This window comes from Cetorhinus maximus, unplaced genomic scaffold, assembly GCF_964194155.1.
Source record: "Cetorhinus maximus unplaced genomic scaffold, sCetMax3.hap1.1 HAP1_SCAFFOLD_677, whole genome shotgun sequence".
Classification (NCBI taxonomy): domain Eukaryota; kingdom Metazoa; phylum Chordata; class Chondrichthyes; order Lamniformes; family Cetorhinidae; genus Cetorhinus; species Cetorhinus maximus.
The window spans coordinates 88,774-102,669 of NW_027596619.1; the positions used below are offsets into that span (position 1 = coordinate 88,774).

Sequence of the window (13,896 nt, forward strand, 5' to 3'; positions counted from 1 at the left end):
CTCCCCTCCAGGACGCGGTCATGCTACACAGCTTCACCCTCCGACAACAGCTGCAGACCACGCGCCAGGAGCTGTCGCACGCCCTCTACCAACACGACGCTGCCTGCAGAGTCATCGCCCGCCTGACCAAGGAGGTGACGGCCGCTCGAGAAGGTAACGCCTGTCTCTGTCAGCGTGTGCGTACAGCGGGAGGGAGAGAGAGGGTCAGAGTGTGGGTACAGCGGGAGAGAGAGAAGGTCAGAGTGTGGGTACAGCGAGAGAGAGAGAGGTCAGAGTATGGGTACAGAGAGAGAGAGAGGGTCAGAGTGTGCGTTACGGGGGAGAGAGAGAGGGTCAGAGTGTGGGTACAGTGGGAGAGAGAGGCTCAGAGTGTGGTTACAGAGAGAGAGAGGGTCAGAGTGTGGGTACAGCGGGTGAGAGAGGGTCAGAGTGTGGGTACAGTGGGAGAGAGAGGGTCAGAGTATGGGTACAGAGAGAGAGAGGGTCAGAGTGTGGGTACAGCGGGTGAGAGAGAGGGTCAGGGTGTGGGTAAAGTTGGAGAGAGAGGGTCAGAGTGTGGGTACAGTGGGTGAGAGAGAGGGTCAGAGTGTGGGTACAGTGGGTGAGAGAAGGTCAGAGTGTGGGTACAGTGGGTGAGAGAGAGGGTCAGAGTGTGGGTACAGTGGGTGAGAGAAGGTCAGAGTGTGGGTACAGTGGGTCAGAGAGAGGGTCAGAGTGTGGGTAAAGTGGGAGAGAGAGGGTCAGAGTGTGGGTACAGTGGGAGAGAGAGGGTCAGAGTATGGGTACAGAGAGAGAGAGGGTCAGAGTGTGGGTACAGCGGGGGAGAGAGGATCAGAGTATGGGTACAGAGAGAGAGAGAGGGTCAGAGTGTGGGTACAGCGGGTGAGAGAGAGGGTCAGAGTGTGGGTACAGTGGGTGAGAGAGAGAGGGTCAGAGTGTGGGTAAAGTGGGAGAGAGAGGGTCGTAGAGTGGGTGAGAGAGAGGGTCAGAGTGTGGTTACAGCGGGAGAGAGAGGGTCAGAGTGTGGGTACAGTGGGTGAGAGAGAGAGGGTCAGAGTGTGGGTTATGGGGGAGAGAGAGGGTCAGAGTGTGGGTACAGCGGGAGAGAGAGGGTCAGAGTGTGGGTACAGAGAGAGAGAGGGTTAGAGTGTGGGTACAGTGGGAGAGAGAGGGTCAGAGTGTGGGTACAGTGGGAGAGAGAGGGTCAGAGTGTGGGTACAGAGAGAGAGAGGGTTAGAGTGTGGGTACAGCGGGTGAGAGAGAGGGTCAGAGTGTGGGTACAGTGGGAGAGAGAGGGTCAGAGTGTGGGTACAGAGAGAGAGAGGGTTAGAGTGTGGGTACAGCGGGTGAGAGAGAGGGTCAGAGTGTGGGTACAGTGGGAGAGAGAGGGTCAGAGTGTGGGTACAGAGAGAGAGAGGGTTAGAGTGTGGGTACAGCGGGTGAGAGAGAGGGTCAGAGTGTGGGTACAGTGGGTGAGAGAGAGAGGGTCAGAGTGTGGGTACAGCAAGAGAGAGAGGGTCAGAGTGTGGGTACAGCGAGAGAGAGAGGGTCAGAGCGTGGGTACAGTGGGTGAGAGAGAGGGTGAGCGTGGGTACAGCGAGAGAGAGAGGATCAGAGTGTGGGTACAGCGGGCGAGTGAGAGGGTCAGAGTGTGGGTACAGTGGGTGAGAGGGAGGGTGAGCGTGTGGGTACAGTGTGAGAGAGAGAGGGTCAGAGTATGGGTACAGCGGGAGAGAGAGGGTCAGAGTGTGGGTACAGTGGGTGAGAGAGGGTCAGAGTGTGGGTACAGTGGGAGAGAGAGGATCAGAGTGTGGGTAAAGTGGGAGACATAGGGTCAGAGTGTGGGTAAAGTGGGAGAGAGAGGGTCAGAGTGTGGGTACAGCGAGAGAGAGAGAGAGGGTCAGAGTGTGGTTACAGCGGGAGAGAGAGGGTCAGAGTGTGGTTACAGCGGGAGAGAGAGGGTCAGAGTGTGGGTTACAGGGGAGAGAGAGAGAGGGTCAGAGTGTGGGTACAGCAGGAGAGAGAGGGTCAGAGTGTGGGTAAAGTGGGAGACAGAGGGTCAGAGTGTGGGTAAAGTGGGAGAGAGAGGGTCAGAGTGTGGGTACAGCGAGAGAGAGAGAGAGGGTCAGAGTGTGGGTACAGTGGGAGAGAGAGGGTCAGAGTGTGGGTACAGCGGGTGAGAGAGAGGGTCAGAGTGTGGGTACAGTGGGTGAGAGAGAGAGGGTCAGAGTGTGGGTAAAGTGGGAAGAGAGAGGGTCGTAGAGTGGGTGAGAGAGAGGGTCAGAGTGTGGTTACAGCGGGAGAGAGAGGGTCAGAGTGTGGGTACAGTGGGTGAGAGAGAGAGGGTCAGAGTGTGGGTTATGGGGGAGAGAGAGGGTCAGAGTGTGGGTACAGCGGGAGAGAGAGGGTCAGAGTGTGGGTACAGTGGGTGAGAGAGAGAGGGTCAGAGTGTGGGTTATGGGGGAGAGAGAGGGTCAGAGTGTGGGTACAGCGGGAGAGAGAGGGTCAAAGTATGGGTACAGCGGGAACGAGAGGGACAGAGTGTGGGTACAGTGGGTGAGAGAGAGGGTCAGAGTGTGGGTTATGGGGGAGAGAGAGGGTTAGAGTGTGGGTACAGTGGGAGAGAGAGGGTCAGAGTGTGGGTACAGCGGGTGAGAGAGAGGGTCAGAGTGTGGGTACAGTGGGTGAGAGAGAGAGAGTCAGAGTGTGGGTAAAGTGGGAGAGAGAGGGTCGTAGAGTGGGTGAGAGAGAGGGTCAGAGTGTGGTTACAGCGGGAGAGAGAGGGTCAGAGTGTGGGTACAGTGGGAGAGAGAGGGTCAGAGTGTGGGTACAGTAGGAGAGAGAGGGTCAGAGTGTGGGTACAGCGGGAGAGAGAGAGGGTCAGAGTGTGGGTACAGAGAGAGAGAGGGTTAGAGTGTGGGTACAGTGGGAGAGAGAGAGGGTCAGAGTGTGGGTACAGTGGGAGAGAGAGGGTCAGAGTGTGGGTACAGTGGGAAAGAGAGGGTCAGAGTGTGGGTACAGTGGGAGAGGGTCAGAGTGTGGGTACAGTGGGAGAGAGAGGGTCAGAGTGTGGGTACAGTGGGAGAGAGAGGGTCAGAGTGTGCGTACAGCGGGAGAGAGAGAGGGTCAGAGTGTGGGTACAGTGGGAGAGAGAGGGTCAGAGTGTGGGTACAGTAGGAGAGAGAGGGTCAGAGTGTGGGTACAGAGGGAGAGAGAGGGTCAGAGTGTGGGTACAGAGAGAGAGAGGGTTAGAGTGTGGGTACAGTGGGTGAGAGAGAGAGGGTCAGAGTGTGGGTACAGCAAGAGAGAGAGGGTCAGAGTGTGGGTACAGCGAGAGAGAGAGGGTCAGAGTGTGGGTACAGTGGGTGAGAGAGAGGGTGAGCGTGGGTACAGCGAGAGAGAGAGGGTCAGAGTGTGGGTACAGCGGGCGAGTGAGAGGGTCAGAGTGTGGGTACAGTGGGTGAGAGGGAGGGTGAGCGTGTGGGTACAGTGTGAGAGAGAGAGAGGGTCAGAGTATGGGTAAGCGGGAGAGAGAGAGGGTCAGAGTGTGGGTACAGCGGGAGACAGAGGGGGTCAGAGTGTGGGTACAGCGGGAGAGAGAGGGTCAGAGTGTGGGTACAGCGGGAGGGAGAGAGGGTCAGAGTGTGGGTACAGTGGGTAAGAGAGAGAGGGTCAGAGTGGGTACAGCGGGAGAGAGAGGGTCAGAGTGTGGGTACAGCGAGAGAGAGAGAGAGAGAGGGTCAGAGTATGGGTACAGCGATAGAGAGAGAGGATCAGAGTGTGGGTAAAGTGGGAGACATAGGGTCAGAGTGTGGGTAAAGTGGGAGAGAGAGGGTCAGAGTGTGGGTACAGCGAGAGAGAGAGAGAGGGTCAGAGTGTGGGTACAGTGGGAGAGAGAGGGTCAGAGTGTGGGTACAGCGGGAGAGAGAGAGGGTCAGAGTGTGGGTACAGCGAGAGAGAGAGAGAGGGTCAGAGTGTGGGTACAGTGGGAGAGAGAGGGTCAGAGTGTGGGTACAGCAAGAGAGAGAGAGGGTCAGAGTGTGGGTACAGTGGGAGAGAGAGGGTCAGAGTGTGGGTACAGTGGGTGAGAGAGGATCAGAGTGTGGGTAAAGTGGGAGACAGAGGGTCAGAGTGTGGGTACATTGAGAGAGAGAGGGTCAGAGTGTGGGTACAGTGGGTGAGAGAGGATCAGAGTGTGGGTAAAGTGGGAGACAGAGGGTCAGAGTGTGGGTAAAGTGGGAGTGGCAGGGTCAGAGTGTGGGTACAGCGAGAGAGAGAGAGGGTCAGAGTGTGGGTTACGGGGGAGAGAGAGGGTCAGAGTGTGGGTACAGCGAGAGAGAGAGAGAGAGGGTCAGAGTGTGGGTACAGTGGGAGAGAGAGGGTCAGAGTGTGGGTACAGTGGGAGAGAGAGGGTCAGAGTGTGGGTACAGCAAGAGAGAGAGAGGGTCAGAGTGTGGGTTACGGGGGAGAGAGAGGGTCAGAGTGTGGGTACAGCGGGAGAGGGAGAGGGTCAGAGTGTGGGTAAAGCGGGAGAGAGAGAGGGTCAGAGTGTGGGTACAGCGGGAGAGAGAGGGTCAGAGTGTGGGTACAGCGGGAGAGAGAGAGGGTCAGAGTGTGGGTACAGCGGGAGAGAGTGAGGGTCAGAGTGTGGGTGCAGCGGGAGAGAGAGAGGGTTAGAGTGTGGGTGCAGCGGGAGAGAGTGAGGGTCAGAGTGTGGGTACAGCGGGAGAGAGAGAGGGTCAGAGTGTGGGTACAGCGAGAGAGTGAGAGGGTCAGAATGTGGGTACAGCGGGAGAGAGAGGGTCAGAGTGTGGGTACAGCGAGAGAGAGGGTCAGAGTGTGGGTACAGCGAGAGAGAGAGAGGGTCAGAGTGTGGGTACAGTGGGAGAGAGAGAGGGTCAGAGTGTGGGTACAGTGGGTAAGAGAGAGAGGGTCAGAGTGTGGGTACAGCGTGAGAGAGAGGGTCAGAGTGTGGGTACAGCGAGAGAGAGGGTCAGAGTGTGGGTACAGAGAGAGAGAGAGGGTCAGAGTGTGGGTACAGTGGGAGAGAGAGGGTCAGAGTGTGGGTACAGTGGGTGAGAGAGGGTCAGAGTGTGGGTACAGTGGGAGAGAGAGGATCAGAGTGTGGGTAAAGTGGGAGACAGAGGGTCAGAGTGTGGGTAAAGTGGGAGAGAGAGGGTCAGAGTGTGGGTACAGCGAGAGAGAGAGAGGGTCAGAGTGTGGTTACAGCGGGAGAGAGAGGGTCAGAGTGTGGTTACAGCGGGAGAGAGAGGGTCAGAGTGTGGGTTACAGGGGAGAGAGAGAGAGAGGGTCAGAGTGTGGGTACAGCAGGAGAGAGAGGGTCAGAGTGTGGGTAAAGTGGGAGACAGAGGGTCAGAGTGTGGGTAAAGTGGGAGAGAGAGGGTCAGAGTGTGGGTACAGCGAGAGAGAGAGAGAGGGTCAGAGTGTGGGTACAGTGGGAGAGAGAGGGTCAGAGTGTGGGTACAGCGGGTGAGAGAGAGGGTCAGAGTGTGGGTACAGTGGGTGAGAGAGAGAGGGTCAGAGTGTGGGTAAAGTGGGAGAGAGAGGGTCGTAGAGTGGGTGAGAGAGAGGGTCAGAGTGTGGTTACAGCGGGAAAGAGAGGGTCAGAGTGTGGGTACAGTGGGTGAGAGAGAGAGGGTCAGAGTGTGGGTTATGGGGGAGAGAGAGGGTCAGAGTGTGGGTACAGCGGGAGAGAGAGGGTCAGAGTGTGGGTACAGCGGGAGAGAGAGGGTCAGAGTGTGGGTACAGTGGGTGAGAGAGAGAGGGTCAGAGTGTGGGTTATGGGGGAGAGAGAGGGTCAGAGTGTGGGTACAGCGGGAGAGAGAGGGTCAAAGTGTGGGTACAGCGGGAACGAGAGGGACAGAGTGTGGGTACAGTGGGTGAGAGAGAGGGTCAGAGTGTGGGTTATGGGGGAGAGAGAGGATTAGAGTGTGGGTACAGTGGGAGAGAGAGGGTCAGAGTGTGGGTACAGCGGGTGAGAGAGAGGGTCAGAGTGTGGGTACAGTGGGTGAGAGAGAGAGGGTCAGAGTGTGGGTAAAGTGGGAGAGAGAGGGTCAGAGTGTGGGTGAGAGAGAGGGTCAGAGTGTGGTTACAGCGGGAGAGAGAGGGTCAGAGTGTGGGTACAGTGGGAGAGAGAGGGTCAGAGTGTGGGTACAGTAGGAGAGAGAGGGTCAGAGTGTGGGTACAGCGGGAGAGAGAGAGGGTCAGAGTGTGGGTACAGAGAGAGAGAGGGTTAGAGTGTGGGTACAGTGGGAGAGAGAGAGGGTCAGAGTGTGGGTACAGTGGGAGAGAGAGGGTCAGAGTGTGGGTACAGTGGGAGAGAGAGGGTCAGAGTGTGGGTACAGTGGGAGAGGGTCAGAGTGTGGGTACAGTGGGAGAGAGAGGGTCAGAGTGTGGGTACAGTGGGAGAGAGAGGGTCAGAGTGTGGGTACAGCGGGAGAGAGAGAGGGTCAGAGTGTGGGTACAGTGGGAGAGAGAGCGTCAGAGTGTGGGTACAGTAGGAGAGAGAGGGTCAGAGTGTGGGTACAGCAAGAGAGAGAGGGTCAGAGTGTGGGTACAGCGAGAGAGAGAGGGTCAGAGTGTGGGTACAGTGGGTGAGAGAGAGGGTGAGCGTGGGTACAGCGAGAGAGAGAGGGTCAGAGTGTGGGTACAGTGGGTAAGAGAGAGAGGGTCAGAGTGTGGGTACAGCGGGAGAGAGAGGGTCAGAGTGTGGGTACAGCGAGAGAGAGAGAGAGGGTCAGAGTATGGGTACAGCGATAGAGAGAGAGGATCAGAGTGTGGGTAAAGTGGGAGACATTGGGTCAGAGTGTGGGTAAAGTGGGAGAGAGAGGGTCAGAGTGTGGGTACAGCGAGAGAGAGAGAGAGAGGGTCAGAGTGTGGGTACAGTGGGAGAGAGAGGGTCAGAGTGTGGGTACAGCAAGAGAGAGAGAGGGTCAGAGTGTGGGTACAGCGGGAGAGACAGAGGGTCAGAGTGTGGGTACAGCGGGAGAGAGAGAGGGTCAGAGTGTGGGTACAGCGAGAGAGAGAGAGAGAGGGTCAGAGTGTGGGTACAGTGGGAGAGAGAGGGTCAGAGTGTGGGTACAGCAAGAGAGAGAGAGGGTCAGAGTGTGGGTACAGTGGGAGAGAGAGGGTCAGAGTGTGGGTACAGTGGGTGAGAGAGGATCAGAGTGTGGGTAAAGTGGGAGACAGAGGGTCAGAGTGTGGGTACAGTGAGAGAGAGGGTCAGAGTGTGGGTACAGTGGGTGAGAGAGGATCAGAGTGTGGGTAAAGTGGGAGAGAGAGGGTCAGAGTGTGGGTAAAGTGGGAGTGGCAGGGTCAGAGTGTGGGTACAGCGAGAGAGAGAGAGGGTCAGAGTGTGGGTTACGGGGGAGAGAGAGGGTCAGAGTGTGGGTACAGCGAGAGAGCGAGAGAGAGAGGGTCAGAGTGTGGGTACAGTGGGAGAGAGAGGGTCAGAGTGTGGGTACAGTGGGAGAGAGAGGGTCAGAGTGTGGGTACAGCAAGAGAGAGAGAGGGTCAGAGTGTGGGTTACGGGGGAGAGAGAGGGTCAGAGTGTGGGTACAGCGGGAGAGGGAGAGGGTCAGAGTGTGGGTAAAGCGGGAGAGAGAGAGGGTCAGAGTGTGGGTACAGCGGGAGAGAGAGGGTCAGAGTGTGGGTACAGCGGGAGAGAGAGAGGGTCAGAGTGTGGGTACAGCGGGAGAGAGTGAGGGTCAGAGTGTGGGTGCAGCGGGAGAGAGAGAGGGTTAGAGTGCGGGTGCAGCGGGAGAGAGTGAGGGTCAGAGTGTGGGTACAGCGGGAGAGAGAGAGGGTCAGAGTGTGGGTACAGCGAGAGAGAGAGAGGGTCAGAATGTGGGTACAGCGGGAGAGAGAGGGTCAGAGTGTGGGTACAGCGAGAGGGTCAGAGTGTGGGTACAGCGAGAGAGAGAGAGGGTCAGAGTGTGGGTACAGTGGGAGAGAGAGGGTCAGAGTGTGGGTACAGTGGGAGAGAGAGAGGGTCAGAGTGTGGGTACAGCGAGAGAGAGAGCGGGTCAGAGTGTGGGTACAGTGGGAGAGAGAGGGTCAGAGTGTGGGTACAGTGGGAGAGAGAGGGTCAGAGTGTGGGTACAGCGGGAGAGAGAGCGGGTCAGAGTGTGGGTGCAGCGAGAGAGAGAGAGGGTCAGAGTGTGGGTGCAGCGGGAGAGAGAGAGGGTCAGAGTGTGGGTTATGGGGGAGAGAGAGGGTCAGAGTGTGGGTGCAGCGGGAGAGAGAGAGTGTCAGAGTGTGGGTTATGGGGGAGAGAGAGGGTCAGAGTGTGGGTACAGCGGGAGAGAGAGAGGGTCAGAGTGTGGGTGCAGCGGGAGAGAGAGGGTCAGAGTGTGGGTACAGTGGGAGAGAGAGGGTCAGAGTGTGGGTACAGTGGGAGAGAGAGGGTCAGAGTGTGGGTACAGTGGGAGAGAGAGAGGGTCAGAGTGTGGGTACAGTGGGAGAGAGAGAGGGTCAGAGTGTGGGTACAGCGGGTGAGAGAGAGGGTCAGAGTGTGGGTACAGTGGGTGAGAGAGAGTCAGAGTGTGGGTAAAGTGGGAGAGAGAGGGTCGTAGAGTGGGTGAGAGAGGGGGTCAGAGTGTGGTTACAGCGGGAGAGAGAGGGTCAGAGTGTGGGTACAGTGGGAGAGAGAGGGTCAGAGTGTGGGTACAGTAGGAGAGAGAGGGTCAGAGTGTGGGTACAGCGGGAGAGAGAGAGGGTCAGAGTGTGGGTACAGAGAGAGAGAAGGTTAGAGTGTGGGTACAGTGGGAGAGAGAGAGGGTCAGAGTGTGGGTACAGTGGGAGAGAGAGGGTCAGAGTGTGGGTACAGTGGGAGAGAGAGGGTCAGAGTGTGGGTACAGTGGGAGAGAGAGGGTCAGAGTGTGGGTACAGTGGGAGAGAGAGGGTCAGAGTGTGCGTACAGCGGGAGAGAGAGAGGGTCAGAGTGTGGGTACAGTGGGAGAGAGAGGGTCAGAGTGTGGGTACAGTAGGAGAGAGAGGGTCAGAGTGTGGGTACAGAGGGAGAGAGAGGGTCAGAGTGTGGGTACAGAGAGAGAGAGGGTTAGAGTGTGGGTACAGTGGGTGAGAGAGAGAGGGTCAGAGTGTGGGTACAGCAAGAGAGAGAGGGTCAGAGTGTGGGTACAGCGAGAGAGAGAGGGTCAGAGTGTGGGTACAGTGGGTGAGAGAGAGGGTGAGCGTGGGTACAGCGAGAGAGAGAGGGTCAGAGTGTGGGTACAGCGGGCGAGTGAGAGGGTCAGAGTGTGGGTACAGTGGGTGAGAGGGAGGGTGAGCGTGTGGGTACAGTGTGAGAGAGAGAGGGTCAGAGTATGGGTACAGCGGGAGAGAGAGAGGGTCAGAGTGTGGGTACAGCGGGAGACAGAGGGGGTCAGAGTGTGGGTACAGCGGGAGAGAGAGGGTCAGAGTGTGGGTACAGCGGGAGGGAGAGAGGGTCAGAGTGTGGGTACAGTGGGTAAGAAAGAGAGGGTCAGAGTGGGTACAGCGGGAGAGAGAGGGTCAGAGTGTGGGTACAGCGAGAGAGAGAGAGAGAGGGTCAGAGTATGGGTACAGCGATAGAGAGAGAGGATCAGAGTGTGGGTAAAGTGGGAGACATAGGGTCAGAGTGTGGGTAAAGTGGGAGAGAGAGGGTCAGAGTGTGGGTACAGCGAGAGAGAGAGAGAGGGTCAGAGTGTGGGTACAGTGGGAGAGAGAGGGTCAGAGTGTGGGTACAGCAAGAGAGAGAGAGGGTCAGAGTGTGGGTACAGCGGGAGAGACAGAGGGTCAGAGTGTGGGTACAGCGGGAGAGAGAGAGAGGGTCAGAGTGTGGGTACAGCGAGAGAGAGAGAGAGGGTCAGAGTGTGGGTACAGTGGGAGAGAGAGGGTCAGAGTGTGGGTACAGCAAGAGAGAGAGAGGGTCAGAGTGGGTACAGTGGGAGAGAGAGGGTCAGAGTGTGGGTACAGTGGGTGAGAGAGGATCAGAGTGTGGGTAAAGTGGGAGACAGAGGGTCAGAGTGTGGGTACATTGAGAGAGAGAGGGTCAGAGTGTGGGTACAGTGGGTGAGAGAGGATCAGAGTGTGGGTAAAGTGGGAGACAGAGGGTCAGAGTGTGGGTAAAGTGGGAGTGGCAGGGTCAGAGTGTGGGTACAGCGAGAGAGAGAGAGGGTCAGAGTGTGGGTTACGGGGGAGAGAGAGGGTCAGAGTGTGGGTACAGCGAGAGAGAGAGAGAGAGGGTCAGAGTGTGGGTACAGTGGGAGAGAGAGGGTCAGAGTGTGGGTACAGTGGGAGAGAGAGGGTCAGAGTGTGGGTACAGCAAGAGAGAGAGAGGGTCAGAGTGTGGGTTACGGGGGAGAGAGAGGGTCAGAGTGTGGGTACAGCGGGAGAGGGAGAGGGTCAGAGTGTGGGTAAAGCGGGAGAGAGAGAGGGTCAGAGTGTGGGTACAGCGGGAGAGAGAGGGTCAGAGTGTGGGTACAGCGGGAGAGAGAGAGGGTCAGAGTGTGGGTACAGCGGGAGAGAGTGAGGGTCAGAGTGTGGGTGCAGCGGGAGAGAGAGAGGGTTAGAGTGTGGGTGCAGCGGGAGAGAGTGAGGGTCAGAGTGTGGGTACAGCGGGAGAGAGAGAGGGTCAGAGTGTGGGTACAGCGAGAGAGAGAGAGGGTCAGAATGTGGGTACAGCGGGAGAGAGAGGGTCAGAGTGTGGGTACAGCGAGAGAGAGGGTCAGAGTGTGGGTACAGCGAGAGAGAGAGAGGGTCAGAGTGTGGGTACAGTGGGAGAGAGAGGTCAGAGTGTGGGTACAGTGGGAGAGAGAGAGGGTCAGAGTGTGGGTACAGTGGGTAAGAGAGAGAGGGTCAGAGTGTGGGTACAGCGTGAGAGAGAGGGTCAGAGTGTGGGTACAGCGAGAGAGAGGGTCAGAGTGTGGGTACAGAGAGAGAGAGAGGGTCAGAGTGTGGGTACAGTGGGAGAGAGAGGGTCAGAGTGTGGGTACAGTGGGTGAGAGAGGGTCAGAGTGTGGGTACAGTGGGAGAGAGAGGATCAGAGTGTGGGTAAAGTGGGAGACAGAGGGTCAGAGTGTGGGTAAAGTGGGAGAGAGAGGGTCAGAGTGTGGGTACAGCGAGAGAGAGAGAGAGGGTCAGAGTGTGGTTACAGCGGGAGAGAGAGGGTCAGAGTGTGGTTACAGCGGGAGAGAGAGGGTCAGAGTGTGGGTTACAAGGGAGAGAGAGAGAGAGGGTCAGAGTGTGGGTACAGCAGGAGAGAGAGGGTCAGAGTGTGGGTAAAGTGGGAGACAGAGGGTCAGAGTGTGGGTAAAGTGGGAGAGAGAGGGTCAGAGTGTGGGTACAGCGAGAGAGAGAGAGAGGGTCAGAGTGTGGGTACAGTGGGAGAGAGAGGGTCAGAGTGTGGGTACAGCGGGTGAGAGAGAGGGTCAGAGTGTGGGTACAGTGGGTGAGAGAGAGAGGGTCAGAGTGTGGGTAAAGTGGGAGAGAGAGGGTCGTAGAGTGGGTGAGAGAGAGGGTCAGAGTGTGGTTACAGCGGGAGAGAGAGGGTCAGAGTGTGGGTACAGTGGGTGAGAGAGAGAGGGTCAGAGTGTGGGTTATGGGGAGAGAGAGGGTCAGAGTGTGGGTACAGCGGGAGAGAGAGGGTCAGAGTGTGGGTACAGCGGGAGAGAGAGCGTCAGAGTGTGGGTACAGTGGGTGAGAGAGAGAGGGTCAGAGTGTGGGTTATGGGGAGAGAGAGGGTCAGAGTGTGGGTACAGCGGGAGAGAGAGGGTCAAAGTGTGGGTACAGCGGGAACGAGAGGGACAGAGTGTGGGTACAGTGGGTGAGAGAGAGGGTCAGAGTGTGGGTTATGGGGGAGAGAGAGGATTAGAGTGTGGGTACAGTGGGAGAGAGAGGGTCAGAGTGTGGGTACAGCGGGTGAGAGAGAGGGTCAGAGTGTGGGTACAGTGGGTGAGAGAGAGAGGGTCAGAGTGTGGGTAAAGTGGGAGAGAGAGGGTCAGAGTGTGGGTGAGAGAGAGGGTCAGAGTGTGGTTACAGCGGGAGAGAGAGGGTCAGAGTGTGGGTACAGTGGGAGAGAGAGGGTCAGAGTGTGGGTACAGTAGGAGAGAGAGGGTCAGAGTGTGGGTACAGCGGGAGAGAGAGAGGGTCAGAGTGTGGGTACAGAGAGAGAGAGGGTTAGAGTGTGGGTACAGTGGGAGAGAGAGAGGGTCAGAGTGTGGGTACAGTGGGAGAGAGAGGGTCAGAGTGTGGGTACAGTGGGAGAGAGAGGGTCAGAGTGTGGGTACAGTGGGAGAGGGTCAGAGTGTGGGTACAGTGGGAGAGAGAGGGTCAGAGTGTGGGTACAGTGGGTGAGAGAGAGAGGGTCAGAGTGTGGGTACAGCAAGAGAGAGAGGGTCAGAGTGTGGGTACAGCGAGAGAGAGAGGGTCAGAGTGTGGGTACAGTGGGTGAGAGAGAGGGTGAGCGTGGGTACAGCGAGAGAGAGAGGGTCAGAGTGTGGGTACAGCGAGAGAGAGAGGGTCAGAGTGTGGGTACAGTGGGTGAGAGAGAGGGTGAGCGTGGGTACAGCGAGAGAGAGAGGGTCAGAGTGTGGGTACAGCGGGCGAGTGAGAGGGTCAGAGTGTGGGTACAGTGGGTGAGAGGGAGGGTGAACGTGTGGGTACAGTGTGAGAGAGAGAGGGTCAGAGTATGGGTACAGCGGGAGAGAGAGAGGGTCAGAGTGTGGGTACAGCGGGAGACAGAGGGGGTCAGAGTGTGGGTACAGCGGGAGAGAGAGGGTCAGAGTGTGGGTACAGCGGGAGGGAGAGAGGGTCAGAGTGTGGGTACAGTGGGTAAGAGAGAGAGGGTCAGAGTGTGGGTACAGCGGGAGAGAGAGGGTCAGAGTGTGGGTACAGCGAGAGAGAGAGAGAGGGTCAGAGTATGGGTACAGCGATAGAGAGAGAGGATCAGAGTGTGGGTAAAGTGGGAGACATTGGGTCAGAGTGTGGGTAAAGTGGGAGAGAGAGGGTCAGAGTGTGGGTACAGCGAGAGAGAGAGAGAGAGGGTCAGAGTGTGGGTACAGTGGGAGAGAGAGGGTCAGAGTGTGGGTACAGCAAGAGAGAGAGAGGGTCAGAGTGTGGGTACAGCGGGAGAGACAGAGGGTCAGAGTGTGGGTACAGCGGGAGAGAGAGAGGGTCAGAGTGTGGGTACAGCGAGAGAGAGAGAGAGAGGGTCAGAGTGTGGGTACAGTGGGAGAGAGAGGGTCAGAGTGTGGGTACAGCAAGAGAGAGAGAGGGTCAGAGTGTGGGTACAGTGGGAGAGAGGGGTCAGAGTGTGGGTACAGTGGGTGAGAGAGGATCAGAGTGTGGGTAAAGTGGGAGACAGAGGGTCAGAGTGTGGGTACAGTGAGAGAGAGAGGGTCAGAGTGTGGGTACAGTGGGTGAGAGAGGATCAGAGTGTGGGTAAAGTGGGAGAGAGAGGGTCAGAGTGTGGATACAGCGAGAGAGAGAGAGGGTCAGAGTGTGGGTTACGGGGGAGAGAGAGGGTCAGAGTGTGGGTACAGCGAGAGAGCGAGAGAGAGAGGGTCAGAGTGTGGGTACAGTGGGAGAGAGAGGGTCAGAGTGTGGGTACAGTGGGAGAGAGAGGGTCAGAGTGTGGGTACAGCAAGAGAGAGAGAGGGTCAGAGTGTGGGTTACGGGGGAGAGAGAGGGTCAGAGTGTGGGTACAGCGGGAGAGGGAGAGGGTCAGAGTGTGGGTAAAGCGGGAGAGAGAGAGGGTCAGAGTGTGGGTACAGCGGGAGAGAGAGGGTCAGAGTGTGGGTACAGCGGGAGAGAGAGAGGGTCAGAGTGTGGGTACAGCGGGAGAGAGTGAGGGTCAGAGTGTGGGTGCAGCGGGAGAGAGAGAGGGTTAGAGTGTGG

At 57.8% G+C, this 13,896-nt stretch overlaps 1 protein-coding gene across 1 annotated transcript in view; it reads left to right on the forward strand.

Annotated features, from left to right (window-relative positions):
• Positions 1–13,896, forward strand: part of prpf19 (pre-mRNA processing factor 19) — a 56,123-nt gene that overhangs the window by 11,615 nt on the left and 30,612 nt on the right. Inside the window, exon 4 of the mRNA XM_078535815.1 lies at positions 12–153. Coding sequence (XP_078391941.1) covers positions 12–153 — 142 coding nt within the window. The remainder of the gene's footprint in view (positions 1–11; positions 154–13,896) is intronic.